This window comes from Acaromyces ingoldii (genome assembly GCF_003144295.1).
Source record: "Acaromyces ingoldii strain MCA 4198 unplaced genomic scaffold FA10scaffold_8, whole genome shotgun sequence".
Taxonomy (NCBI): Eukaryota; Fungi; Basidiomycota; class Exobasidiomycetes; order Exobasidiales; family Cryptobasidiaceae; genus Acaromyces; species Acaromyces ingoldii.
The window spans coordinates 533,780-561,439 of NW_020290254.1; the positions used below are offsets into that span (position 1 = coordinate 533,780).

Below are 27,660 nucleotides of genomic sequence, written 5' to 3' on the forward strand. Positions count from 1 at the left end.
ATGATCAATGACAGTGACGACGACGACGACGAAAAGAGGGAGAGGAGAGGGAAGACCAACTGTAGATAGGTATGCGCTAAGATACATGACATGACAAACTCGCCCGGACATACATTTTGTTGAGGGACACACAGAGGGGAGGGAAGAGGAGGGGAAAGGAAAGGCGTCTTTCTATTTCGGTGCCTCGCCTTCCTCTTCCTCCTCTTCCAGCTCCGGGAGCGAGGCCGAGGTGGGCGTCTGTGGGAAGGGGAGCCGTGCTGGAGGAAGCGACGACGAGGATGTAGAGGAACAGGAGGAGGAATGCGACGACGAGGAAGGGGAGCCAGAAGACAAGGACGAGCACGGGTATGTGGCTGTGGGCACCAGGATCGGCGGCGGCGGCGTTGGTGGTGGCGGTGGAGCTGGAGCTGGCGTTGGAGGCGGTGCTGGTGGCCGTTGAGCAGCTGGCTGAGTCTGATATTGTCGCAGCGTGGTGGGATCGGTAGATACCTTGTATGCTGTCAAGCAATCAGCCGTAGCCTCGACTACTAGTGCTTCTTGGCAAGCAGCGACCCACTCATGAGGAAGGGTGAGGACATGGACCTCCTCGGGCTGTTGATGGCTGATACCGTACCTTCTTGTCCGTTGTTCTGGGCCTGAGCTGGAGCCTGAGCCTGAGCCTGAGTTTGCGCCTGGAGCATGCCCGTCGTCTTGCTCGGCGGTGCCGACACGGAACCCCTCCGTGAGATGGTGTCAAAGCCGAGTGCAGGGCTTCTGAACGAGAGCGAGCTCCTGGAGCCAAGAAGCAGAGGGCGTAGACCGACTGATCCGCCTGCGCTCGAGGCGCTCGCACTCGAGTCGCGCGTCATGACACGGCTGGTGGGTGTCGCGTCCTGAGAGCCCGCGTCGTCGCCGGAGAGGGAGCGTGACGCCGCAGAGACGACGGGACGGGGGACAAGGGCCATGGACGACATGATCGTCGCCACATCTCTCCTTTCGAGCTCCGTCGAGCCGGCAAAGACCCGTGGCGGCCTCCCTTCTCCCATTTTGACGGTGACCTTGATGTCGAGTACGATCGCGGGTGCCTCTCCTGGCCCACGCTGGCGGGTGCGCACCCCGGTCACCTCGAACCTGCGGCCGTCACCGTCGTCCGATGGCGTCACGGTACTCGTCGCAGTCGCCTTGTATGCGCGCGCCTCGGAATCTGTGCTCGACCTCATTGCTTCAGCATCGTCCTTGTTCCCGTTCTCCATCTTATCGTCGTCCTCGTTTTTCTCTTCTCCTCCCTCATCATCATCATCTTCTTCCTCCTCCTCGTCTTCCTCCTCCTCGTCTTCGTCCTCGTCCTCGCTCGCAGGGCTGTCGCTGACGCTGAAGCGCGACCTGAGAATCGAGTGCCTTGTGAAGCAGCAGTCATTACGGCCGTCCTCGATGTGACTGAGATCCAAAATGTGGTCCACGCCCTGGGCCTGCCCGCCGCCGCCGCCGCCGCCGTGGCCCAGGCCCAGGCCGTCGACGTCATCGGCACTGCCGGGGGGCGAGAGTGTGGCTGGCTTCTCAAAGAGGACCGTCTCGAGAAAGTCGTTGGCGGTGTCCTCGGTCGATGCGCGTGGGGACATGGCGTCGTCGGCGAGGAGGACCTGCAGCAGCGGGTTTACGGTGGCTGTGCTGTTGTTGCTCAGCTGTTGCTGCTGCAGGCGTGGCGAGTGCTTTGCCTGGATGCGCGCCTCGGGGCTGCTCTGGCCGACGCTTTGTGGACAGCTCGCGGGGCTGCTCGGCGGGCATGGGTGGTGGGGCAGAGAGCCCGGTAGGGGCAGCGAGCGTTGCTGAGGCGGCGAGCACGGTTGGGCAATCTCGCCGGTGCCCTCGCGCCACGGCACTGCTTCATCAGCATCGAGGCTGTCTCGACGCGCACGGATCGACGCTGGCCGAAGGGGTGCGTCGACCTGGAGCAACGCATGCGAGGTTGGCTCACCGCTCGTCTTTGGCCGGCGCTGGTCGGCCGGTGGCGTGGTGTGGAAGCGCGGTGCGGTGGGCGCATCGCTGGTGTGTGGCCGCAGCGGCGACGAGGCCACGTCCTGCTGCAGCACCTCGGCCACGGGCAGATCCTGCAGGATCGAAAACGTCGGTGGCGTCGTTGTGGTCCGCGGCGCTTGTCGTCTGGCCTGCGCAGGGCGGGGCCTGGCAGCGGTGGTGTTCGCACCCGCTTGGCTCTTGGCAGCGTCGAGCTCTGTTGAGGACGAGGGGGCATTCGGACGGCCGTCGGGCCTCTCTCGCATCCTCGCCAGCTCGCTGGCTGTGATCCTGACGAGGCTGGCTCCGTCGCCAGCAAACGACTGAGCAGGCTGTCCTTCGTCTGCTGCTCTGTGACCGTGAAGAAGGGGCGAAGGGTGCTGGCTCTTCGATGCTCGCCTTTGTTTTGGCCCAGTCTCGACGGGTACATGCGTCGCCGTGTCCTGCACTGAATGCAGCTTGAGCGACGGCGCAGTCTTGGGTCTCCTCAGCTGGGGTGTCTGCCCCAACGGTGTCGTGTGTTCAGACACATTCGATGCGCGCTGTTGGTGGCCTTCAAAGGGGCCTTCGCCGTGATGATACAGCGGCGAGGGGTGCCTGCTGCCAATGTCGATGGCCCGTCGTGGGCTCGATGGCGACAGCGACAGTGGCGACGGTTCGCCGCCGGTCTTGCATGCCGGGCTACTGCTGCTGCTGCCCAAGGTTGCGTAGTGCTGCGCGTCAATAGTCGATGAGGCCGATAGCGACGATAGCGACCGCTTGGAATGCGGACGCCTGACTGATCTTACTGCTGACTTGAGCTTGTCCTTGAACGAGAGACCAGAGGACGAGGATGGATGCCTGGCTGTCCTGTTGTTGCTGCTGCTGCCACTGCCGCTTCCACCACCACCTCCGCCGCCGTACGCCCCGCTACTGCCACCGCCGCTGCTGACTACTGCTGCTACTGCTACTGCTGCATTTGTCTTGTCCTCGTGCGCCTCAGAGACGAGGCTGGACGTCGACATGAGGCTGAAGAAGGACGAGGCCTTGCTGGCCTTTGACATGCGCACCGGCTGCTCGCCCTCGTTCTCCTCGCTCGGAGGGCCGGGCAGCCGCGGGCTCAGGGGCCGGTCTGAGCTGGCGTCGATGCTGCTGCTGTTTGTGTTTCCGTAGCTGTACGGATGATGATGCTGCGCCCGCTCTGACGGCTCCATGCTTGGGTGGCGCGAGAGCGAGAGGCCGTGGAAGCGCTGGCTGGACGAGGGCGGGTATGGGCGCTCGCGCTCGCGCTCTCGCTCGGCGGCCGTCGTCCTGCGCGGTGTGGCGATGAGCTTGGCCGCGACGGCCTGGGCCGTCATTTCTGTTGTTGTGGGAGCAGCATCGGGCAGAACCGCGCCGTTGAGGGGCCTGAGCGGGCCGATCTTGTCTGCAGCGGGTAGCCTCACATCAAAGGGGCCCGAGATGACGCTTGGACCGCCACCGCCACTGTCCTTGCGCTCCCGTCTTGTCGATGTCGATAGCGTCGCCCGGACGAGCAGGCCAGGCGATGGTCGTGCCATTGCTGCTGCTGTTGCTGTTGCTTTTGCTGCGGCTGCTGCTACTGCTGTGACTGTGGCTGTGGCTACTGCAGCTGAGGATACCGACGACGACGACGACGAGCGCGTCCTCGACCTACTCATAGACGTGTCTTTTGCTGTTTTGTTGGACGGCGAGCCCATCTGTTCCCTGTCGCTGTCGCTGTCCTCGTCTGTGCCCTTGCTCCTGCTGTCTCTTTCCTGCGCGCTTATCAGCTGATAAAAACGGCCCTTGCTGCTCGCTCGAGGTGCGCGACTCGGTGTGCTTGGCTGACTGCGCAGTGCCGTAAGACTCTTCTGCTCCTCCAGCAGAGATGGACGCCCTCGCTGCTCCACTTGATGCCCCTGCTGCTTGAGATGAGTTTGGTGCTGTTGCTGCTGTGGCCTCTGTTGCAGGTGCTGCAGTCGTGGCGCGCTCGAACTCAGCAGCAGGGGAGACGAAGAAGCGACGGACAGCGGGCCCCGCGGCCGCGATAGGGGCATCAGTGGCGCCAGCGAGGTCCGCCCCGAGTTGGCAGCTGCTCCGCCAGCGGAGTGTGGTCCCCTGAACGATTTCGGAAGCACACGGGTGCTGCTGCCGCCGCCGCCGCCACCGCCGCCCCTCTGGCCCTGGCCCTGGCCTTGGCTTTGGCTCTGGCTTTGGCCCTTTGGCGCGCCTCCCCTTGGCCCCGCCGCTGCTGATGTCCCAGTGGGTTTTTGGCGGACAGAAGCTGGAATCTCGCTGTTGCCAGACGACGACGGCAATCTTCCCAGCGGGTAGCGCAGGGATCCCGGCGATCGCTTCTTCCCAGGCACATCTTGATGTTTTCGCCCGTCGTCACTCTCGTTTTCCTTGTCTGGACAAAACATGGGGGGTATGGCCGACAAATAAAAACAAAGAGAGAGAGTGAGAGAAGGCCACAGCAGGTAGTCGCCGCATATGCGTCCGTCCCTCTCCCAAGGCTGAGTTTTTTGCTGAGACTACCTTGGCCGAGTAGGCCAACGACGACCAAAAAGACCGCCCTCCTCGCAGAAATCTTTGCACGCCGCTCTGTCTCTCTCACGGACAGAGGAAAAGCAAGTAGAACAGAAGAAGTGAGGATGGACAGACTGGCCTTGGCGTTTACAGCAGTTACTTGAAGTTGCTCTTGCAACACGGTTCTACTCAATGGATGGGCTTATCATTATCGCTGCGACAGGGCCAGCGGTGCACCCTTGACCGTGGGAGGTCTCCTACGTTGCCCTCTGCATGGGAGGCGGCGCCAGGCGACGCCCGTTTTGGCTTCTGCAAAGCCACGTGGAAAATGTTTTCTTCAGTGTTGATCTTTCTCTCTACGACCACGACGCGCGCAAGGAGAGAGAGCCCAGGCAGCAACGCGCCCAGGGACAAGCATGGCGAGCAATCCGGTGCTGGAGCTCATGACGAGCGCCGACGAGCTCGCGCGAGGTGCGTGCGTCTGTGCTGAGTGAGAGACAGGACGGAGAGCTGACCAGAGGAGTGAGCGAAAACAGCCTTTGACGCGACGCATTCCCAGACGCTGGGCCCGCTCCAGACGCTCGTCGAACTCCTCGGCGTCGCGCCCGACTCACTCGAGTCCGACGAGCCAACACCCGCGCTCGAGACGTGCCTCTCGGCGCTGCGCGACGGGCTGGACCGGATGGAGGCGTGCGTGTCGCAGATGATGCAGCTCCTCTACCATGTCGATGTCTTTCTCGCCCAGCCAAAGGTGCAGGGTGTCAGTGGCATGGACCCACAGGAGGCGCTCGGCCACGTCAGCGAGCTCTTCCATGTGAGTTCTCTTTACCCTCTTGCTTTCTGGAGAGGTATATCTAACAGACACCTCTCTCGACCCACAGACGTACCAGTCGGAGCTCTTTACCAGGCGAGAGGCGCTGGGCGACCTGACGTGCCTCGAGATTGGGCCGCAGGACTTTGCACAGAAGTGGAGCAGCATGGCCGAGGTGAGTCTGCCTTTGTCCTTCGTTGCTCTTGGCCTGGCCGTCTGCTCACGGTCTATGACTTGCCAAAACAGGTGCAGAGAGGGAGAAAGCAGACGATGGACGACCTCGCCGACCTACTTGCGGGGCTTGGCTGAGCGGTCTCCCCCGTGATCACCACTGTAGGACGAACACTGTACTGTACATTACTTCAGCAAGGATCTGCTTCATGCATTGCAAACATCTATTCTACCGCTATATTACAGGATGCTGAAGAGAAGCCATCGTGGCAAGAGCAAAAGGCAGAGGCAAAGGCAAGGGTGATTGTTCTAAATTACAGGGCCTGCAACGGCCTCTCGAAGGGCAAGGGATGGGGAAACATGGCCTGGCCCCACGCGCGGATCTCGTCACGAATCGTCTCGTTGCGGAGCGGGCTGACGTCGTCGTTGAGGCAAAGAAAGGCAACGGGCGACGGGCTCGGCTTGTCACCGTCAGTACCACCGAGGACGGCGGCCGTCTTGCTCGCGCGCTCGCGCTCCCAGGTGATGTTGTCGAGAATCTTCTTGGCCTGGCGCTGGCCTGTGAGCTGGACGAAGCGGCCGCGCGAGTCGCCGATGGTGTATGCGTAGCGCAGCAGCAGCTCCTCGACGAAGCGCCGCCGCGAGCGGCCCTGGGCGCGCGTCGAGTCGCCAACGTGGGCGAGGCTGAAATTCGCCGTGGCGAATCGCGCCTCGGTCGAGAGGTGTGGCTGCTTGGGCGGGCCAGTCGACGTGGCTGAAGCACCAGTAGCATCAGCGGCGGCGGCGGTGCTAGCGGGAAAGTGCAATTGCTTGTCCGGCAAAAAGGCGCCCAGACCCCTTGGACCCGAGCGCGACACGAGGTGGGTGATGAGGCAGTCGCCACACTGGACCTCTTCAAAGGCGAAACGCTTGAAGATGGCCTGGACACTGGCCCCAGGGCCTGCCTCACTGCCGAGGCACGTCGCGATGGAGATTTCGCAGGCAATCACGCTCTCGTCGTCGAAGCGGTTCAGGACTCCCGGCTTGTTCTCGGCATCGCGCACAAAGTCTGGGTAGGGCTCGTTGGCGGTCCGCTGCACCCCTGACGACCGCTGCGGCGGCTTGTCCTGCACCACGCGGCTGAGCGTCGCGAAGGGGTAGCCGTCGGCACTCGTGAACTGGTACCGCGTCGCACGCACTTGGTCGAGGCCAGCATCGCGCAGCACGCTGGGCAGGCCGTCGCTGGCGAGCGAGCGCCGGTTGGGGAAGCGCACGGCCACCTTATTGTTGCCGCCCGACGACTCCTTCCAGCCGAGAACGTCCAGCAGCGCCTCCCACTCGGCCTTGCTCAGGATGTCGTCGCCGTCGACGTCGATCTTGGCCACGAGGGCGCTCCAGAGGAGAGCCTCGCGGTGGCGCTCGACGATAAAGTGATAGGCCATGAGCTGGACACTGACCTGGTCGGCCCCCTGCGCACCGCGAAAGCGCGCCATGGCGGCGCGGTCGACCGACTCCCGGAACATGTGCTGCATCTCGGCCTGCAGGGGCCCGACGTAGGTGCGGTACTGGTGCACGACGTACGCCCGCGAGCGACGGCCGAAGCGGTCGGACAGCAGCGTCGATGCGCCCGTCAGCGAGGGCCACTCGCCCTGGCCGATCGCTGGCTTTGGCCGCAGTTTCCGATACGGGCTCGGTGTTGGCGCAGGCTTGGCTGGGTTCACCAGCAGGTCGGCCTGGAAGCGCAGCACGGGGCCCATCAGCGGATTCGAGACATCGGCAGAGGCCAAGGGGGTTGTGACAAAGAAGTCGTCGTTGCCGGCAAGGTACGTCTCCGAGAGGCCCGCGACACTCTGGTGGTTGAGCATCGACTCGACGGCCATGCTGTTGAACGTGGGCAGGGTCTGCTGCAGCCAGGACCGCAGCAGCGCGCTCCTGTTTTGGCCCACCGACATCGCCCATAGAGGGTGGAAGACCTGCGAATCTGCGAGGTTCATCATGGGTCAGAGGATGATTCCAGGAAACAGCGTCGACGATAGGGAAGCGAGCTCACCGTGATGAAGAATCAGGCCTGGCCCTTGCGCGGACGACGACGACGACAACGAGGCGACATCGAGCCAGCTTGGCACCTGCCCCCAGCGCAGCTGGCCGCTGGGCTCCATGTCGAGTGCCTTGAATGGGTCGACGAGCGAGGCCTCGACCGGCTCAGAAGATGGCAGACCCACCTCAACCGCGTCCTTGGAGGATGCGATCCATGACGGTTGCTCCTGGACCGGCGCGGCAAAATCGGGTGTGACAAGGTGGATGTTTCCGAGCGACTGCAGGTTGTCGCGGACCGACCGAAGCGCATACATGAGCTCGCCGTTGTCCCGATATCGATTGTCTGCATCACCCAGTCGTAATCTCTGCTGCTCAAGCTCATTGCTCGCGGGGCGCGATATCGGATACGCCCTCCGGCTGCCACTCCGTCCGACACGCTCGGTGCTCGCATTCTTCGATGCCCACTCGTCAAAGGTCCCCCGTCCATCGACAGACGCATACATCTTCCTGGCACGGGCGTGGCGTGCATCGCTGCCATTGACCCACGTCACCAAGATGTCATGCTTCCTAGCCAGCTTCACGTCGTCATCCCGTGACCGTTCGGACCAGGCACTTCGCAGGCCCTCGCATAGCCGACCTTCCGCGATCCACTCGTCGAGACAGGCAAGGACGGGCGTCTGCGCTCGCAGACGCTCCACCTCGTACACCTGTTCCTGCAACCGAAGCCTCTGCTTGCGCTCCATCTCCATCTCTTGGGGCGTTGTCTCGTGGTGGTATGTCTGCCGGAGGCGCTCAATCAGCTTCGTCTCCTCCTCCTTCTGCTTCTGCCGCTGCCGATCCGCCTTGACCTCGGCGCTGACAGCCACATCGGGCAGCAGCGAGTCGAGCGCCGAAGCCACGATGGGCGGAGACGAGGATGAGAAGCTGAGAAAGTAGACAAAGCTAAGGGTGCCGAGCACAGCGGTGAGAAAGAGACACGTCAGGAACCGTCGCCGGCCCCGCCGTCCCGATGTTGACGCTGTCAGGAACGGATGCGCCGCTGAGGACGAGGGCGGGAGCATGGGCACGAGGTCTTCGATGTGGCGCTCATCGAGATAGTATGATGTCTCGTCCTCATCGCTCTCGTCCTCTGGCTTCTCCCCTCCTTGCAAGTCGCGCCGTGCATCCTCCTTTTCCTCCTCGTCCAAGACGGCAGCCAGCCGATAGCGATAACCGCCCACGCGACGGCCGCTGTACCGTCTGGGTGATCTACTCTGAGCAGACATACTGCCTCATGGCTACCTCGGGACGTCGCGGATGGATGTCGCGCTCTTATGTACAGTAGCTCGTGTGACCGACCCCTAATGAGGGAGGGCCTTATCCACTATCATTTCACGGAAGCGGGAAGCCATCGGCACATGCTGTCCAGCTAATCGGCAGTGGCACAGACAGGCAACAGGACCCTGTGTCAATCAATCAGTCAATCAAAGGGCCAAATTCCCAGAGAATTTGCCCTCTTTCTCTCGTCTCTCTCTCTCTCTCTCTCTGTGTCTCTCCTTTTTTGTTTGAGAGGACTTTTCTTTTGGCCCTATTTTTTTTTCTTTCATTTTTTTTGCGTCGGCTTGTCGGCAGACCAAGGCTGTTCCTACTCAGTGCTGGAGCGGGCCCAGGGCGTCGGTCTTCCTCCATCAGGGCCAGGCTGTCACGCTTTGCGGTCTCGATGGTCTGCCGAGAGGGGAGATGGCGTTGCAGCCCCACCGTGCGGCCCCGTGGCGTACCTCGCTGTCCGTAGACTCGTTGAAGTGCAGACAGGCAGGCCCCGGTCGCGTGAGCTTGCCATGGGGTCGACTCCTGCAGCCAATTTATTGAGCCTGAAAGAATTGACCGTGACGGCGGGCGGCCGCACACGTGGTTTTTTGCTCTTCCTCTTTTTCCCTTCCTCTTTATATTTTTTACTTTTTATTTTCTCCCTCTTGAGGCTTTGGTAGGCTTCTCTCGGATAAAGAGCCGTTTCATTCGGTTCAGAGGCCGTTCTTCATCTCGCCCCTCGCGGACCTTGATTAGTCAATTGTGTCTCTATTTTCCATGCCAAGGCCCAAACTCCCTTATCGGTTGGCTCTCCGCTGGGGTGTCGTGTGTGAGGGCCATGGTGTGGATTAGAGGTTGTGCTAACAATGTGGTCCTGTCGACCGAGTCTCCGTCTGTGGCAAAGTGTACAACGAGCTAGCTGACGGACCCCGCGCCCGCGCGCGATAAGCGTCAAAAGGCTAGGAGGCTTCAAGATTAGTCTGTCTGCATTGAAGGTCGGTAGTAAGCCTCATGTGTGTGCCTGGCGGGAGCGCTATCAATCCCCGCGTGCAAAAACAAAAGGGAAAGGGTAGGTAGCAAGAGTAGTATTCATAAGATAGACTTGAAGAAAACCGTCGTTCAATAAGCAATTGTGATAGTCTTTTCGCGTCGGTGTGGGACGAGACCGAGGATCCGGACTGTCCGTTTACTTTGTCAAGAAGTTAAAAAAAATTCTTCCAGCTGAGAGAAGGAAATAAGGCGATAACGGCGAAAGGAAGGGCGAGACTTCCGACGTTGAGCAAGATAGCGTCCAGGAAGACGAGGCGAGGAAGAAAGAGGCTGCTCTGCCCCACGTATCAGCGCCATACATACAGCCAGCCAGCCACCCCGTCCAACCCCTGCAGGAACGAAGCGAGGTCGTATCTCTATCTCTCTCTTCTCTTGCTCCCTCGAGTGGCAGACATTTAAGTAGGAGCTTTTCCGCCCTTCTTCTCTGCTTCCCACTCTCCCTCTTTTTTCACTCCGTCCGTTTCGCCCCGGCCATCGTCCGCCCTTTGACGTCGGCTTCCTTTTCCCTTTCCTAAAGGACTACACCCCTCCTCAGCCTGCCAATATGAGCGCCTGGTCGCGCAACCCAGAGGTGGAAGAGAAGGCCAGCACGCAGGTGCAAGAGCTTCCTCAAGAGGGGACAGCAGCTGCCGCTGTGAGTAAAGCTTATGGTAGCGGTGGTGGTGTGCACCCGCCGCGCCTGGATCAGGCGACCGTCCTGTGAAACGGAGCCTGATTTGTGCCGGTGCACCCGTCTTGCCTCCCACAGCAAGGCTCTGTTTCGTCGGCCGACGACAAGCACAACTACCATGTCAGTGACGTAGACGAGCGGGTCGTGGACCTCGAGGCAGCCAAGTGGGCGCGGCGAGAGAACGGCGAGGACAACGACGAGGCAGATGCACACAACCGCCTCTTCTCCCGGTTCAGCGCTATGCTCCACTCGCCTTACGCCATCTACGTCCGCGACTTTGGCCTCATTGCCCTCATCTTGGGCTGGTGGATTCCCAGCATCATCAATCCTGCTGTCCGTTACCGCTGGGTTCCTGCGACAATCCTGGTGCGTTCATCATCTTTCTGCCTCACGGCTGCCTCTCTCCTGCACGCCTTGCTGACAGCCTCTCTCCCGCATACAGGCCTGGTTCTTCATCCTCCTCATCCTCTTCCACCACTCCAAATACATTCCCCAGAAGCCCTTCAAGCGGGTCTTGGTCGCTGTCTGGATGACATGCCTGGGCAAGCCATGGAGCATGCTGCCCTACCGCGGCAAGCTCGTCGCCGGCTGGTTCAGCCTCGCCGTCCTCATCTTTGGCACCACCTACGGCCTGCCCAAGACACCCTCGTCGACGTACACGTCGCGCACAATCTCACTTGTCGGCCTCCTCCTCATCTACGGCTTCCTCTTTGCCCTCTCGCACAACCACAAGGCTGTCAAGGCGCGCACGACGGTGCTGGGCATCGGCTTCCAGTTCATCATTGCCCTCTTTGTCTTCCGCACCGACGCCGGCTATTCGCTCTTCAACTGGATCGCTCAGGCCGCAGATGACCTCCTCACCCAGGCGCAGGTCGGTGGCGCAGCCTTCTTCTGGAGCCAAGACTTTGTTGCGAACCACTACTTCTTCGTCAACACGCTGGCCAGCATCATCTTCTTCGTCGCCCTCTGCATCGCCCTCTTCTATACGGGCGCCCTCACGTGGGTCATCAAGAAGGCTGCCTGGTTCTTCCACGTTACTTTTGGCATCTCGGGCGCAGAGGCCGTCGTCGCCGTCGCCTCGCCCTTCATTGGCCAGGGAGAGAACTGCGTGTTGGTGCGCCCCTACGCGCGTCTCTTCACCCGGAGTGAGTTCCACCAGGTGCTCACCAGTGGCTTCGCTGCCATTGCCGGCTCCGTTCTCGTCGCATACATCCAGCTCGGCGTGCCGGGCAAGGATCTCGTCACCTCTTCGGTCATGTCCATCCCTGCCTCGATTGCCGCATCCAAGATGATCTACCCCGAGACGCAGGAGTCCGAGACGCAGGGCAAGGTCACCGTCGAGCGCAAGGAGGCGCCCGAGGAGCAGTCCAACGACCTCCTCCACGCCCTCTCCAACGGTGCCTGGTTCGGTCTTCGCGTGGCCGCTGCCATCTTCTGCAATGTCCTCGTGCTCCTCAGCACCGTCTACACCATCAATGGCCTCCTCACCTACATCGGAAAGAGCTGGTACATTACCGAGAACAACGGCGGCCCCCTCACGCTGCAGGTCATCTTCGGCCACGTTCTCTACCCACTTACGTTCATGCTCGGCGTGCCTGGCCAGGACACGCTCAAGGTGGCCAAGCTGATTGCTACCAAGGTAAGGCCATTCTCAGCTCCTGCAGCTCGCGATAGATTACAGATTGCTGACTCGACTGCTGCCATAGATTGTTGCCAACGAATTTGTCGCCTATAAAGACCTGCACGATGCCATGGATGCGGACCCCAACTTCCTGTCGCCGCGCGCCTTCAAGATTGCATCCTACGCCCTCTGCGGCTTTGGCAACATCAGCTCGGTCGGCATCAACATTGGTGTCCTTTCGGCCATTGCGCCCAAGCGCGCCGCCGACATTGTCAAGCTTGCCCCCTCGGCCCTGCTCACGGGCATTCTCGTCACCCTCTCGTCGGCCGCCATTGCCGGCATCGTCAGCGCCGACTGATCGAGTGGGCCAACTTTGGCTTGTATTTCTTTTCTGTTTAATGTTACGTCGCATCTCATCATCACTACTCTTCTTATCACGTTTGGGTTCTCCTTCTTTTTCTTCTTTTTCTTTCTTTATCTTTTGTGTCACGAAAAGGGGACTGCATCTCAGTCCAGGATTAGTCATCAATGGTCATTGTTACGATCAGCAAATGCAATTCTCCTCACGAATGTAGAGAACAGATTGACGCTGCTGTGAGAGAGAGGCGCGCGGTGAGCTCTAAAAGAGCGAACGAGCATTTAATCTAAGGCGAGAGCACGCGCGCGTCCGCAACGAACGCGCTCGACGCGAAGACCAACACCAGCCAAAGGCAGGCAGGCACACGATTTGCGCGCGTGTCGGCGTGTGTCTCTTTCATCGTTGACGTGGCGGGATGGCCCGTAAGAAGAGCAAGTCCAGGACGCCCGGTGCAGGTGGGCATCATCTTCCTCACCCGCAGCAACAGCAGCAGCAGCAGCAGCAGCAGCAGCATGGCCATGGTAGTGGCAGTGGCAGTGTCGCACCCGGACGCAATGGCAGTGGCGCAGGAGCAGGGGAGCCGAGCCGCAAGAAGCAGCGGAGAAGTGCGTTGGCCACAATGAGCGACGAGGACGAGATGAAGCTGGGAAAGCTGGCCATGACGACGCAGTGGTGCGAGCGTATCCGTCAGGGCCGCGGCTCCAATGCCTGCTTGCATGTCCGCAGGCTCGTCAGGGCCTCCGTGGGTTTCTTGGCGAGCAAAGAGGCCTTCCTGGACTGCGTAGCGCATCCCATGGACAGCCATTTGCCCTTCACTGTTCGCTTCGTCGATGGCGCGCCAACGACGGCGCCCGGGCTGGTCGAGACGCTCGAGGGCCTGCTCGAGGGGGAGAAGGCGATGCTGCTCTCTGGCTTTGGCGCGCGCATCGTTGGCGACACGGACAGGGCTACGATCGTCTACGACCAGGGCAACCTGACGCTCAAACTGATCGATGCAGCCTATGCGTCCGCGCCCTACCTCGATGCGTGTGCCGGGCACGTAGAGAGGCGGCCGAGGAAGGGCAAGGGCAAGGAAAAGACCGCCATGGGCCCGCCTCCGGTGCCGGTCCGGGAGAGTGCCACTCGCGCCTATTCACAAGGAAGCAGTAGCAGCAGCAGCAACGGCAGCATGAGCCCGTCGAGCACCGTATCAGCGACGCCAGAGTGGATGCGAACGCCCATGCCGCCGACTGGCGAGAGCAGCAGCAGCAGCAGCAGCAGAAGATCGAGACCGACATGGGACAGATCTCCGACGGCAGCCCATACGCTCGTCTATGCCGGCCCGCGCTTGCTAGGAGGGAAGCTCTACACGCCCATCTCGGAGCTTGATGACAGGGCCATCAACAAGAACATATGCGTCATGGGTGTTGTGCGCACCGATCGAGTCGCCCGTCGTGCGCTCGGCGGGTCGAGGGACTGGTCTCTGAGTGTGGCCCTGTGCGACGTGGACGACAGAGAAGGCACCCACTCGGTCTCCTTCAATCTCTTCTCAGCCACCGAGGAGGATCTGCCCAAGTGCAGACCGGGCCAGATTCTGTGCCTGCGCAGCGCCATCAAGCTCAACCGCTTCCAGTCCACGGTCCAGGGTACCGGCTTCAAGGGCTTCCAGTGGGCCCTCGTCGATGTCAACAAGAATGTTCAAACAGCTCCGCGCGGCTCGCTCACCGCCGAGGAAAGCGATGAGCTCGTCAGACTGGCCAGGATCTATGCGCGGGACCAGGCGGCGGGCGCGGCCGGTGTGGCCGGTGCTGCGCTTGGGTCGCTGGCGACAACCTCGACCAACGCAATGATGACTTCAAGGCCCGGCCGACAGCTCATCAGGCTCGAAGAGGTGGAGCCAAACATCTTCTTTGATGCCATCGTCGAGGTCGTCAAGGTCTGGGACGCCGCAGGGCCTCGCTCCCCGCCGACAATCTACGTTACGGACTACACGGCCCATCCCTTGTACCTCTACCGAAACGACGTGCATCTGGGTGTGGTCTCGCGCGACGAGTGTGTCACAATCGAAAAGGACATTCACGGCGACGATGGACGGGGACGCGTGCTCCAAGTGGCCCTCTGGGACGAGCAGATGGCTGTGGCGGGCCTGGTTGGAGTGGGGCAGATTGTGAGGATGAAGAATGTCCGTCCGAAGCGGCAGGCCGAGAACGGCTTCCTCTGCGCTGGCATCGGGGGAAGCAGGGGCCGGGGCAGTGAACGGTCGCTCTGCGTTGTCGAGGTCGTTGACGAAGGGTGCAGAAAAGAGATCGAGGAGCGCAAGCGACGCTACCTCGAAGAGATTGCAAAGGTCAAGGAGGTGATTGCCAAGAAGCAAGAAGAGGAACAACGAGCAAAGTCAGGCAAGCGTGGCCGATCGTCATCGTCTTCATCATCGACGTCGTCGGTCTCGACGAGATTCTCGTCGCCGGAAGCATTCGACTTTGACGAAGATGAGTTTGTCAAGGAGATTGCACGAGCAAGTCAGGAGAAAAAAGCTATCGTCAAGGTACCAATCAGCTCGCCAGCACGACCGACTCCGCCTTCCCCCACGATTCCTCCTCCAGGTCAACAGCGTGTGCTGCAGCCACTGACAGCGAATGAATCGCCCGAGGACGCCGCGCCGCAGGACGATGTTGAGGAAGAAGACTATGAGAAGGAGCAAGCATCACAAGAGGTGGAGCCTTGTCCGACAAGAGAGGCCAGACTAGCGCCGACGACGCTCCTCGACGACGTCTCGACGCTGCCTCTTCGACCGCTGTCCGACCTGCGACGCCTGAAGCTGCGGCCAGGCCAAGCTAAGCTCTTTCACTGCCGAGTCCGCATCATCGAGACCCGACCCTCGGTCCAGTCCCCTCCTCCTCGTCCCGTCTCTTCTGAAGGTAACGGCGACGTCGAGCAGCGCCTCTTGGCCTGGGTCCAGGTCAAGTGCGGCATCTGCCAGAAGCGGCTCGAGGTGCACTTTGGCTTCTGCCCAAGCTGCGCAGAGGAGGATGCCAAGGACGTCGAATACTCGTACGTCTTTGCGCTGCTCGTGGGCGACGCCTCCTCGAACCACGCAGAGGCAGAGGCAGCGGGCCAGGGCCCCATTGTCTTGCTCGCTTCGGGAAAGGATGCAGTGAGTCTCATTCGACCCATATTGCCATTTCTCATGAAAGAACCGCATCTCACTGACGGGAGCTCAATAGGCTCACTTTTTGCATGGTCTGCATCCGAGAGATGTCGTGCGCCGGCCAAGGTCGATGCGCCGGCTCGTCAAGCGTCTCGGACCCATCCTGGGCCTTGCTCGATCCAACCCAATCGATCAAGAACAAAATCAACAGCCCTTGGCCTTTGACGTGGGCATCTTAGCTTACTGCGTTGAGGGACAGGCCGCGACAAAGTTCAAGCTGGCTTCGACAGTGCTGGAAAAGGACCGACCGGTGGTCACTCCGCAATTGTAATACTACTACAGATGAGAAGACGGGGTAAAAGTATAATACATGTATCGCAATCTCAGAGAGTTGCATAGGCGTACCAAGGGATCCTCGTCTTGGTGTCGGCCTCTCTCTCTTCCTCTTCTTCTTCTTCGTCCTCATCGTCGTGCTCAGGCTGGAGGAGCGGAATGTAACATACCTTGTCGTCCTGCCAGGCTTGAACCTCGCCATGCTCTTCGCTGGTCGTCAATAGGCAGGGCCTGGCGCTGACGAGACCAATCTTGCAGACGACCTCCAACAGCCTGACGACTTCTCGCCGATCCATCAGCGGAGCGAGTGTCGAAATAAGGTGTGCCTGAGAAAGAAGCGAGCTTCATCAGTTGTTGTTAATGAAGAAGAGTAGGGTATAGACAGCTCACCCTAGTGATACCGGGTCGAACCAGACAGTGGAGCGCAACGAGCTTGACGCATCGCTTCCACACACGCATGACGACCTTGCCATGCACGTCCTTCCAAAGTCGTGGAAAATGGTAACGTGGCCCCTCTTCTTCCATGTCCTCGTTGGCAGGTGGAGAAGGCCAATCGCATGGTAGGCACCACGCCGTGACGAATTTCGACCAGACGAGCCTCGGTTCGTCAAAGCCGGTCCAGAAGGCCATTTGCAGCCTCTCGGCATCATTCTTTGACGTCAAGCAGTCCACGACGCGCTCTAGTAGCCGCGTCTGATCCCATGAGGATGAGCCCGAGGCGAGGTCTTGGGAATCGATGCAGGCGAACAATTGGTCCGCTGTCAGCCCTTCGGCATTGGCTTCGACGAGTCCGGCCTTGGATTTAATGAGGGCTTTCTGGAGCTCTCTGTCGTCATCGTCGAGACTGGCCATCAGCGAGCTAAATGCCTCTTCGAGCGAGACAGAGCTGGGCGCAGAGACGTGCTGTTCCTCCCGAGATACGCTCTCCACCTCGACAAAGTGGCGCATCTTCTCCATCACTGGCCCGTCGTCCACCTTGAGGCCGATTACCTCGATGCCAAATTCGAGCTCAAAGTCCTCCATCCTCCGACCGTTGACCATGCGACTGTCGCGCATCTGTTTGAGCGGCTTGAGGTCCCATTCCGCCCTCACATCGCCTTGACTGTTGCTCTGGCTCAGCAGCGTCACGGCTAGTGCAGCCTCCGTGTCGTCGGCATTTCGAAAGATGCTCGCCACCATCTCCTTCTTGTGCGCCTTTTCCCGCGCCCTCTTTGCAAGGTCCGCGTGCATTCTGATCTCTTCCATCAGCCTTCTGCTGTTGCTGCCGCCACTTCCGCTCCCGTTCCCGCTCGCAATTTCGTGCAGCAGCAAGATCTCGAGCTCCTCCACGAAGGCAAAGTTTCGTCCAGGCAAGCGTCTACCCTCGTCGATCGACTGCTTCTTCTTCACGATACCTCGACGCAGTAGCCTCGTCACCGCTCGATCGACGATATCCTCACCGACATAGTCGCACAGCTTGACTGCTAAGCCCTCGTTCCACTCGTCGCCATTGTCCTCTGTCCCAGTGACGAGCAAAGACTTGACAAGTGCCTCTGCCAACCTCGACTGGCGTTCGTTGGCTCCTCCCGCCAGGATTTTCGAGCCATTAACGACCTTGGACGGGGCCATCGACAGGGCCCATGTTCCAGCGGTCCACTCTGCGTGGGCAGTATTGACCAAGGAAGCATTTCCCACTCCGCTGCTACCTCCCGACTTGCCCTCCATAATCCAGGCGGGCGGCCTTTCCCAGTCCCAGTCCTCTGCCACAGAAGCAATGTCCAACGGCAACGGCTCGCCCGACGAACTTTCGACCGTGTTTGTCACTTCGATCTTGTCAATGTTCTCGCGCAGAAATTCGACGTGCCGTTTGAGCTCAAAGCCCCTTGTTGCGTGCGCCGGATCTTCGTCTGGCAGGAGTGCGGTGCCACGGTGTGCCTTCCAGATCTGCGTCCACTCTGCTTCGAGCTGGGCAAGGTAGGCCTCCTCGCCCAGGTCGCTCTGCAGCCGCTTGAACCGTTCAATGAGAGTCTGACCGCGGGCGTCCGGAAAGAGCTGCTGCAGCGCTGACCAGTTCTGAACAATCTTGCCATGGCCAAAACCGAAACCGAGGCTGTGGCTGCTCCTCTCCTTGTCGCGCGCCCGAAGAATTACGCATGCGTCTCGCAGCAGCTCGTCCCTCGCCGCGTTCCATTCGAACATGTGCCTTTTACCTTGTCGCTGGACGTTGACGGCGAGCAAGCCTTGATCCGCCTCATCTTCTTCGGCTCCCTCGTCCTCTTCATGACCACCATCCTCTTCGTCCCCTTCGTTGTCCTCCGTCTCACCACGCTTGCTCTTCCGCCCCTTTGGACCCCAGATGCCTGGGTAGAGCACCTCCTCCACCACATTGAGGCTCTCCTCGAGAACGTCCAGCCCCTTTGTCGCCTCTGGCCTCTGCACAAAAATCTTTCTCGTCTTGGCGAGCGAGTCTGCCAGGACGTCCTTTTGCTCCGCTGAGAAGCCGCGCTGATCGAGGAGCTCCTGCAGCCGATTGTCCCACTGACGTCTCCGGTCCTGCCGCGCCCGCTTCTCCTTGGTCTTGGCCCTTGCGGCCTGTATCTTCGTCATCGGTCCAAAGAAAACCTGGCCAGCGGCAAGGGCCCGGTTCGGCCGGCCCTCTGAGCCGACTTGTCGGCTTCGTCTCCGCTTGTCTACGCTGACACTGAACTCGCGTTCGTAGAAGCGCACGACAAGTCGGACGGGTACAAGCGATGCATAGCTGAGTTTGTCCATCAAGTCGTCATTCTTGAGGGATTCCACCGTGATGCCTAGCTCCTGCGCCATTTGCAGGAAAAGCTTCTGAGAGCCCAGGATGTTCTTGCCATCGAACCAGCTCGACTTGTTCTTGAAGACGGCATCCCACACCTGCCTCCTCTGTCCTAGCAGAGAGACCGGGTCCTCGTCGACGGCTGCAGGCAAGATCTGCGCGGGGGATGCCGGCTGGCTGGCCTTTTCGATGGCGGCCCAGAATGCGTCGGCATCCTCGAGCGAGCGGAGGACCATTGGCTTTGCGAGCTGCTTCAGCGATAGATCGCTTGGCTCGATTCCGCAGTGTCGAGGCTCCAGCTCGAAGCGCACCAGCGTCGTCTCATCATACCAGCTGCAATCCTCATAGCCCCCTGCAAGAGCTCGTCGGACTGGCTTGGCGAGCCCCAGTATATCGAGGGCGCGCAGCATCGGCCTGATCATGGTCAACCCTCCTGCGCCATGCGATCCAAGCTCGAGCGCACGCCCGATTTCTTCGTCTTGCATTTTTAGCGGAAGTCTGCGCCTGGCGTCGTCCTGGCTTGCTTCCAAGAGCGCTTCATTCATAGGTACAGGTGCGAGCTTGAGGTATAGACGCAGGTCTGCCTCGGTCCAGAACCAGGTCGTGTCCAGAATGTTGCGCTCCTTTCTGTACTCGTTCGTACCATCCAAGAGCAGCCCGATGATGACGGTGTGAAGGTATTGGAGCCTGGCTGCAGAGCCGACGATGCGCCCCGCGTACCGTTCTCTGCAGATGGCGTTGCTCACCAGCTGCTTGCGATACTGAGGCTTGCTGACGAGGTCGTCGAGCGATGGCGCACTGAAATCGACCCACCGGCCCGCGCGGCTGTAGAACTGGGTGGGAACATCGACGTGACCCTCTGGCACCGTCGTGGCAGCGTGACGCTGTCCGAACGTTCGCTGGCTGAACTGGAAGCCCTCTCTTCCCTCTTGCACCGCTCGGGAAAACTCAGCCACCCTCGCTAGGTCCAAGTCCGATCTCCAGTGCAGGATCCGCTGCCGTTTTGCTCCGCCCGGCACACCCGTATCGCTGGCCACCCTCGTCGTCTTGACCTTGCCTTGCTTCGACAACTCGCCGAGTAGCTTGTCGCGGAGCTTGCGATCCATCAGGTACGGAGCCGATGCTTCCTGGGATCCAGTCTTTCCCTGCACGAAGTCGACGTACTGTTTCTGCATCGCCATCGACTCGACGATGCCAAACTCCTGGAAGAAGTCTTCGAGCATCTGAACCTTCATGACGACGGTTCGGTTCTTTCGGAAAGAGTCGGACAAGACATCCTTCGGCGCTTTAGACGGCGTTGGAGACATCGCGCCCAGCTTCTTGGTTGCAGTCTCCGATGCGAGGGACCCGCCGAGGCCCGTTGCAAAGATATCATCGTCAGCCACTGAGGTCTCTTCAGGACGGTCTTCTTGAGCGGTGGTGGCAGGGGTCGGTGCCGTCGAGGGTTCGGCAGGAGGCGCCGCACGGCCATTCTCCGTACCTTGCGCCTCTTCGTTGTGCTCCTGTTGACTATTCGCACGCTCCATTTCCTTCAATTGCAGTTTTCTGGCTGCCTCTTCCCGCGTCGGTCTTCCTTTCTTCGGCGGCTTTCCGTCTAGCCCAACCTTCTGCCTCTTGTTCGCACTCCCAGCGCTTTGACCACTTGAACCACTCATAGCAGCCTTCCAGTACTTGCTTGTTGGATACTCTTGCTCTCCCGGCAGATCGATCCACTTGTCAAGTGACTTGAGGTTAGGCCGACCGCTCTGGCTGTCAACCGGGTTCGAGACACCCGACCAGTAACGACTTTGTCGCGTTCTCCTGTCCTGCTCCAGCGATGTGGCGATCGCCAAGTCCTCATAGGCGCCGTTGTTGAGACGAGCGTCCTTGAGGAGGGACTCTACAAGCCTGCGCCGCTGCAAGTCGCCTCCCAGCGCCGTCGTAGTCTGATCGATGAGGGCGCCTGTGGATCCAGTCTTTGCTACAAACTCGAGAATCTGCCGCTCCACCGTCGTCTCTGCCACGAGCCGGCTGACCGACGAGTCGAGCTCCTTCGTCATTGTCTCTTTGAGCTGCATCGCCTCGCGCTCCGCTGGGGGTGCAAAGGCGACCTCGGCGTACTCCGTGCCCTTTGCCGTCGCTCTGATGCATCGCTCGTACTTCTCCTCGAGACCCATGCCCTTGGTCCTCCGCATGTCGAAGCGCTCAATGTGGCCATCGTCTTCCATGGCTTTGATAATGGAATTGAAGATCTTGCGCTCATTTTTCTGCGCACTGGACACGCCCACGCGCACGACCAGATCGTGCAGCACCGTCGAGTGATTGCGCGAGGCCATGAGGAGCCTCATCACTCGAAGCCGAATGACAGTTCGATCGGAGAGGAGCGCCTTGCATTCATCTGGGTCCACGGGAGGGTAAGCCAGCATCCCTCGAAGCGTCGTCATGTATTCGCTGTCATCGGCTTTTGTCTGGTCCTCCTTGCCTTTCTGCCCAGCTTCATCCTCTCCGTTGACGTGAGTGTCGCCCTCGGATGACGTCAATGCCGACGCGCCCTTTGAGCCAGCCATGAGAGAGTCGATGGCGGCCGGAGACATTTCCTGCGGGTTTGCCGTGTCTGTCTCGCTCGGTAGCTCAAGACCGGCGAAAGCGGCCGACTGTCCTTCAGCCATCCGCGCATTGTACCGTTCCGAGGCGTTGTACTTTGGGCAAAGGTGGGCATACTTTTTCGAAATTAGTCTGCTGACGAGGGTCTTGCCGACATGATCGCGGATCTTGTAAGCGAGGTCGTTGCTCTGCAGGACTTGACCAACCCAGAAGACGGTGGCCGCATTGTAATTGAGTGCCTCGCCCAGCTCTGGGAACGTCACTCCTTCACCCCGGCTCTTGAGAAGGAGGAGGTAGGAGTAGTACATCGGCGTCGTGAGAACCGACGCATTGCCGAGAAGGTGCTCCTTGAGTTTGGTGCCGTCAAGGGCGATGCGGAAATCATCGCCGTAGCGTTCAACCATTGCGTCGACACCAAGAACCTTGGCTTCGTCGTCGGTCGCGACGGTGTCCATCACATCGCCCTCTGATAGCTTCTTTGTGTCGTAGGCCTTTGTCACTTTCTTCTGGGCTCCTTTGGGCCCCTCTTCGTCTTCGTCTTCGTCATCATCTTCGGACTGCTGCCTCTTCTTGGCCTTGCCCTTGACTGACTTGAGAGAAGAGGCGCCGGACCGCGCCCTAAATTTGCCGGCGACCATGTCGGGTTGGTGCAGGAGGCTGGCCACGAGGTAGCGTCGAAGGGATTCGTCTATGACTTGACCGGGTCCAGCCTCGGTCCCGCTGTATGAGTCGAGAAAGCCATCGATTCTGGCGATTGATGAGCCTGTCGTGTTAAGACACCGTCAGTCAGCCAACCCCACCCAACACCATCATTATCCTGACGCGTCTTTTTTTTTTCCTGTCGCCTCCGCGTTCTCATCACGAAAGCTTTCGTTGCATTCCCTTCTTTCGGCCACCATTCCGCCCCTACGATGCCTCAGGCATGCGGTGGCTATGCAGTGATAGACATGCCTGCCCAGCAGCATCCTGTGACAGTCCAGATGCGACATATGCGAGCGCAGAACGCACCGACCGCCGAGCCACCTTTTACGCGTACCCAAATTTTTAAGGTGGCTCCGTCGACGGCACTCGAACCAACACCCTCGCACCCTCGATTCGCACAGACCACACACACAACTAGCAGATCAACACCAACTTCGGCGGTTGAATTGGCGCTAGGCCCGGCGGCAACCATCGTCTTTTGTCATCCAGGATGCGACTCACCTCCAAGTCCGTCGGACGTGACCTCGTCAACGAGGTACTTGATGAGTTCCGTCGCCATTTCGGTCAAGCCCCTCGTCTCTTCGGCGACGGATGGGTGGTCGTTATTTGTGTCTGCGCAGGGGGCACCGCCTGGTTGGGTCCCTCCAGATGAGCGAGCCGGACTCAAGCCAGACGACCTACACTACAGAGTGGGTGCTGACCACACTGCTGCTGATGCTAGTGCCCCGCTTGTCTGCCTAGTCGTGAGTCGTCAAAGGAGGGATGCGATGGAGATGGAGGCCCAACCACCGTCCACTAAATCAAACACGTGCGGCAGTCTAAAAAAATATTGTCATCTGCAGGTGCGCACCGCCTTTGCATTGGGAAGAAGAGGCAGGCGACCATGCAATGACGGCGGAGCAGAGGAGGCAGCAGCAACTCGACGAGGTGCGGCTGCTCCGGGCCTCAGTCGGCGAGGACGAGTTTGTGTGGCGCGGGTTCGAGGAAGACGCTGCTAGGATGGCACGAGCTGTCGTCGAGGAGGACGGCCTCGAAGATGATGGAAGCGCCATAGAGTTTGGGCTCCGGCTTCATTCACAGCCTGAACTCTGGCTCATCGTCGAGTTTCCGCAGCTCAAGGGCGATGAAGCTGCAGGCGTGCGAATGTATCTCACGGCACCCGATTTGGGTCGCTCGTCGCTGGAGCAGCTCAAGGCAGTCCTCGCTACACACGAGCGAGAGGCCAGGGAAGAGGGCTTCGACAATGTCGTCTTTGATAGCTTCACCGCTGTGCAGTCCTACCTCTCTGATCACCCTGAGCTGGTCGAGACAGCCAAAGATGCTGAGAAGCAGGAGGCGGAGGCGGAGGCGGAGGTGGAGGAAGTCAAGCAAAAGAGTGGTCAGGTCAACGACAAGCAGCAGCGAGTCACAGACGAGGTTCGCATGGCCCGAGTCATCTTCTGGACTCATCACCTCAAGGCACCCTCCAAGAAGCGGGACATGGCCAGCTGGTGCGCGGAGCTCGACGTGTGGGGCCTCGTCAAGTCGGGCTACCCAGGCTTCCTCTGCTTTGAGGGCCAAGAAGACGATGTTGGGGAGATGGTGCGGCGCATCAAGGCGCTGCAGTGGCATGCAATTACCGTCAAGACGGATGAGCGATATGGCTTCACGCCACCGCCAGGGTCAGCCGATGACAATGCAAACGTGGCTGCGCTTCTCTGCTGCCGGCTTGCCACAGGCCACACCGCTCGGCCGGATAAGAAACAGGACAGGGAGGCCAAGGTGCGCCCGGGTATGGACGAGGTCGAGAGCATCAAGGAGCTCCTCGAGCGGTGAGTAGAGTGAGAGAGATGTGCGCGAGCCTGGCCTTTTTTTTTTTTTTGCGGAGACGCCGAGAGCTGAGCAGATTCAGGGCACCCAGGCTGGAAATGGCGGATGTACCCAACGACGAGTACCAGTATGCACTGGCCCTGAGGACGAAAAGGCAGCTGCATGCTGATGGGCCTCTGACTCGGCCGTAGCAAGGCCCTGGAGGGGGAAACGCAGTCGATTCCTCCCCACAGCCTCCCAAACAACAACGAAGAGCCGCCCGATCGGAGCTCAGGTGGAGCCCATCGGAGGTCGCGGAGCCAACTAGAGGAGCAAGAGGCGAGCAAAAGGGAGCAAAAGGGTCTATTTGCCTGAGCCTGGATCGAGCTGGGCGACAATTTCTTTTTCACTCGGACGAGTGAAGCTTCCCGTCGGCGAAAGGACGCAGGAGAGGAGGAAATTAAGAAATAAAAGGTGGGGGAAGGGGGGGGGGGGGGGTATGCAATCGCGTCGTCGCCGGCACCCCACCAGAGAGCCGCCAGGCAGGTGGACTGATGGTGTGGGGTTCCCCGCACTATGAAATTGATCACAGTGGCCACAAATCGTGGCTTCAAGGAAAAAAAAAAAGCACCTCCTGTGCCTGTCGTGCGCTCGCTCTCCATGTTCCTGCGGACTGTCAACTTGTATCTACCGAATCAGGCGCCTTTTTACTGGTCTGAGCTAATAGACGCTTTGACCCGGCGGCCATATAAACGCGTTGTACGGGGTTGTGAGAGTGTGAGAGGGATGACATAGCTAGGGACTCCCATTCTCCCGCCCCCCCGCTCCCCTCTTCTCTCCCTATTCCTCTCCCAGACGAACAAAAAGATGGACCTTGAGAAGCACGACTCGCCGTCTCTGTCGGCTACGACTGACGGTCTGCCCGTCCTCACGTCAGAAAGATTGGAACGTGCCGCGCGGGAGCATCAACACTTTGAGAAGCGCGATGGTCGCTTCATCCTTGACCCCGAGGAGGCCCGCCAGGAGTTTGGCGATGAGATCGCCAAGTCACTCAAGCTGTCCGACGACGGCAAGTATGTCCTCTGGCCTCAGCCGATGGGCGAAGACGACCCGCAGTCGTGGAGCGAGGGCAAGAAGCGACTCACGCTCATCGTGGCCGCGCTCGCCGCCTTCGTGCCCGACTTTTCCTCGGGCGTTGGTATCGCTTCCCTCTTCAACCTCGCAAAGCAGTTTGAGACGACGCCAAACAACATCAACAATCTCACATCCAACTGGTCCATCTTCCTGCTAGGGCCCGGCGGCATCTTGGCCGTCATTCTCGCCAGGCGCTTTGGCCGTCTACCCGTCATGTTCTGGTCGCAGGTCTTTGGCGTGGCATTTATGGTCGGGTGCACCTTTTCGCAGAATCTGGCGACGTTCGCAGGGATGCGCTGCCTCCAGGCCTTTTTCTCGACGGCGCCACAGGTCACGGGCCTCTACGTCGCCACCGACATCTACCCCGTCCACCGTCAGAACCGCGCAATCGCCCTCTGGACGCTCTTCTACATCGTCTCGCCCTTCATGAGCCCCTGGCTGTTCGGCTACCTCTGCGCGCGGCAGAGCTGGCGGTGGGCATACGGAGCAGGCGCACTGTACGGCCTCGTCGTCGTGCTCCTCATCGCATTCCTCTTGGACGAGACCATGTACGATCGCCACCTCGGTCACCAGAGGCTGCAGCAGCTCAAGGAAGGACAGTCCAAGGGCCTGCGCCACCGCATCGAGAAGCTCGTTGGTGTGGTTGGATGGAGACTTCGCAAGCACCGGACCCCGTTCCTGCAGTCGATCAAGGACTTCCTCGACGTTCTCTGGCGACCGCACTTTTTCCTGCCCCTCATCCTCATCATGTTTGGTCAGTGTTTTCCTCGGAAGCTCCCTCCATCTCCGTAGCTGACCGTTGGAGGACGTGGTGCTTCATTTACCTCTTACAGCTTTCGGCTTCACGATTGGTATTAATGTTACGAACCCGGTGTTCCTAGCCACGCCAAAACCCATCGGCTTCGGACTCAAGGAGGATCTCGTCTCGACAATGTACCTGACGCCCATCGTTGGAGCTCTCATCGGCGAGGTCCTCGCTCGCTTCCTCGCTCAGATTTCCACACGCATCTCGCTGCGGCGCAACCACGGCGTTCTCGAGTCCGAGGATCTGCTTCTGCCCACCATTCCCGGCATCGTGCTGTACGTCATCGGCATGTGCCTCTTTGGATGGGCCAACCTGCACAAGGAGAGCCTCGCCGGTGTCATCTTTGGCTGGGGCCTCGTCGAGGTTGGCACGCTCATCATGGTCGTCGCCGTCCTCGCCAAGTCTTCGCTCGACTTTCCGGGCCGAGAGGGCGAGATCTCGGCTCTCGTCAACCAGGCCAGGGTGCTCGGTGGCTTTGCCGTGCCTTACTTTGAGACCATCTGGGCCGAGAGGGACGGCAGCCTCGTCGTCTTTGGCGCCGAGGGCGGCATCGTTGCGGGTCTCTGGCTGCTCTCTGTGCCTACGCTCTTCCTCTTTGGAAAGAGTCTTCGTGAGCGGTTCAGCATCAAGCAGCAGCAGCATGCGTGAAGGCCCTCCGCTTCCTCCCCGTCCTCTTGATTGCTCTCTCTGTATCCGTCTTTTGTACCTTTTTCTCTTCTCGTCACCAACAGATGGCCTATTTCATCCGATTAAATGAGTGAAGACTGAGCAGTGGCAAGAAGCACAGTTGCAGAGGCTCCCTCAAGTCAACCACCGCACCAAGGTTGAGGACGCCCCACGGGTACAGGAAGCGCCTAATGACCAAAAGCTCGTGACAGATTTCTTGACAATCTGGTCGTGCGCCGCGGCTGGACCCCCCTTCCGCTCTAGTAGTGGCTATTTTGTTTGGTTCGTTTTTCAAATGAAATAAAAAACCAAGAGATTTTCTCTGCATAAGTAGGACATGGATCGGCCTTGCATCTGCTCAGAAAACGCACGATCCGTACGTGGTTCTCTGTCAAACAATTGTCACACAGACAGGCATGGAGGGGAGGTGTTCGGAAGCGCAGTGCAGCGGTTCTTGATCGCGTGACTGAGGGTCCGTCGCGTCTCGACGGGAACCGAGGTTGACGTCGTGCCAAACCCCAATCCGCGTTCCTCCGTTATCATTGCGACAGTGCGATCTGGTCATTCGTGATAAGGCCAGGGAGCCGCTAGTCAGAGTAGCCACCCCCTTCTTTGCTGCACTACTAGTGTGACTACCACACTACTTTAAACCAAGCCTAGGGCAATTTAAGGGAAAAGTTTAAAAAACAGCGCTAAGGATCGCTCCAAGGGAGGCAAACTTTTCAACCAGAAAAAAATCCAAAACCAACACAACGGCGGTCCTTGCTTTAAGAGCGAGCAGGCAAGCGTGCAGGTAGATGCAGCCAAAAGCATGGAAAAGTTTGACCTTGGCTGCGCTTGGCCTCCTGAGGATGGATGGCTAGGCAATTCTCGTCGGCTGCTGCGGAATGCTCCTCTGAAAACATCTCCTTGTCCTCGCTGTTGATCAATGGCTGAAGCATGACGCGTGACGTAGTTGCCGGCGCCTGGGCTCCGCCACGCCAAAAGGAGCTCGTCCCAAAATGGGCAGGTGCGGTCTGGGCGTTGGCCTTCTTCAATAAACCACAGCGCTGTGGATGTCGCCGCACCTCATTACAGATTGGCGGACCCTAGAAATAAAAAAAATGGGAAAAAACGAAAACGAAATCCCTGTCATGACTGTGCTGCCGTGCTGGATTGCGCACCTGAGAGAAAAAGAAAAAAAAGAGGGACATGTGAGTAGAAAGGCGATTGCTGGGGGCATAAAACCTCCCCGTCCCTTTCTCCCTCACTCC

The 27,660-nt window shown here is 59.7% G+C and overlaps 7 protein-coding genes across 7 annotated transcripts; 5 read left to right on the forward strand and 2 right to left on the reverse strand.

The window, feature by feature from the left end:
* Positions 1–20: 20 nt before the first annotated feature.
* On the reverse strand, positions 21–4,394 carry FA10DRAFT_304548 (hypothetical protein; the record flags this gene model as incomplete). Its single annotated transcript, XM_025525368.1, has 2 exons — positions 21–497; positions 557–4,394. 2 exons carry the CDS (start codon positions 4,392–4,394, stop codon positions 172–174), a joined length of 4,164 nt encoding a protein of 1,387 aa, XP_025374344.1. The 3' UTR covers positions 21–171.
* Positions 4,395–4,859: 465 nt separating this feature from the next.
* Positions 4,860–5,722, forward strand: FA10DRAFT_269752 (hypothetical protein). Its single transcript, XM_025522867.1, has 4 exons — positions 4,860–4,971; positions 5,037–5,314; positions 5,382–5,486; positions 5,558–5,722. The coding sequence occupies exons 1-4, from the start codon at positions 4,917–4,919 to the stop codon at positions 5,618–5,620; spliced, it is 501 nt and encodes a 166-aa protein (XP_025374345.1). The 5' UTR covers positions 4,860–4,916; the 3' UTR covers positions 5,621–5,722.
* Positions 5,723–10,745: 5,023 nt separating this feature from the next.
* FA10DRAFT_235069 (hypothetical protein) lies at positions 10,746–12,484 on the forward strand (the record flags this gene model as incomplete). Its single annotated transcript, XM_025519017.1, has 3 exons — positions 10,746–10,871; positions 10,948–12,144; positions 12,212–12,484. The coding sequence occupies 3 exons, from the start codon at positions 10,746–10,748 to the stop codon at positions 12,482–12,484; spliced, it is 1,596 nt and encodes a 531-aa protein (XP_025374346.1).
* A 619-nt stretch (positions 12,485–13,103) lies between these two features.
* FA10DRAFT_262899 (hypothetical protein) lies at positions 13,104–15,687 on the forward strand (the record flags this gene model as incomplete). The annotated part of the gene is made up of 2 exons (XM_025520158.1): positions 13,104–15,617; positions 15,658–15,687. 2 exons carry the CDS (start codon positions 13,104–13,106, stop codon positions 15,685–15,687), a joined length of 2,544 nt encoding a protein of 847 aa, XP_025374347.1.
* FA10DRAFT_196216 (hypothetical protein) lies at positions 15,688–22,826 on the reverse strand. Its single transcript, XM_025518408.1, has 4 exons — positions 22,516–22,826; positions 18,023–22,075; positions 16,335–17,971; positions 15,688–16,270 (listed from the first exon to the last, which is right to left on the reverse strand). The coding sequence occupies exons 1-4, from the start codon at positions 22,571–22,573 to the stop codon at positions 15,995–15,997; spliced, it is 6,024 nt and encodes a 2,007-aa protein (XP_025374348.1). The 5' UTR covers positions 22,574–22,826; the 3' UTR covers positions 15,688–15,994.
* FA10DRAFT_269755 (hypothetical protein) lies at positions 22,516–24,283 on the forward strand. The gene is made up of 3 exons (XM_025522868.1): positions 22,516–22,757; positions 22,857–23,825; positions 23,915–24,283. Exons 2-3 carry the CDS (start codon positions 22,903–22,905, stop codon positions 24,012–24,014), a joined length of 1,023 nt encoding a protein of 340 aa, XP_025374349.1. The 5' UTR covers positions 22,516–22,757; positions 22,857–22,902; the 3' UTR covers positions 24,015–24,283.
* Positions 24,284–24,648: 365 nt separating this feature from the next.
* On the forward strand, positions 24,649–26,389 carry FA10DRAFT_256487 (MFS general substrate transporter; the record flags this gene model as incomplete). The annotated part of the gene is made up of 2 exons (XM_025519808.1): positions 24,649–25,696; positions 25,770–26,389. The coding sequence occupies exons 1-2, from the start codon at positions 24,670–24,672 to the stop codon at positions 26,387–26,389; spliced, it is 1,647 nt and encodes a 548-aa protein (XP_025374350.1). The 5' UTR covers positions 24,649–24,669.
* Between the last annotated feature and the right edge of the window lie 1,271 nt (positions 26,390–27,660).

Excerpts from the sequence above, each read along its gene's own strand:
- FA10DRAFT_269752 (XM_025522867.1), top strand. The coding sequence starts at position 4,917 with ATGGCGAGCAATCCGGTGCTGGAGCTCATGACGAGCGCCGACGAGCTC. Across the intron at positions 4,972-5,036 it reads CGCCGACGAGCTCGCGCGAG|CCTTTGACGCGACGCATTCC; the intron begins GTGCGTGCGTCT and ends GAGCGAAAACAG. Across the intron at positions 5,487-5,557 it reads AGTGGAGCAGCATGGCCGAG|GTGCAGAGAGGGAGAAAGCA; the intron begins GTGAGTCTGCCT and ends TTGCCAAAACAG.
- FA10DRAFT_196216 (XM_025518408.1), bottom strand. The coding sequence starts at position 22,573 with ATGGCGACGGAACTCATCAAGTACCTCGTTGACGAGGTCACGTCCGAC. Across the intron at positions 17,972-18,022 it reads CAGCCACAGCCTCGGTTTCG|TTCCGGACGCCCGCGGTCAG; the intron begins GTTTTGGCCATG and ends TGCAGCAGCTCT. Across the intron at positions 16,271-16,334 it reads TTCGACCCGGTATCACTAGG|GCACACCTTATTTCGACACT; the intron begins GTGAGCTGTCTA and ends CTTCTTTCTCAG.
- FA10DRAFT_269755 (XM_025522868.1), top strand. The coding sequence starts at position 22,903 with ATGACGGCGGAGCAGAGGAGGCAGCAGCAACTCGACGAGGTGCGGCTG. Across the intron at positions 23,826-23,914 it reads ATCAAGGAGCTCCTCGAGCG|GCTGGAAATGGCGGATGTAC; the intron begins GTGAGTAGAGTG and ends CAGGGCACCCAG.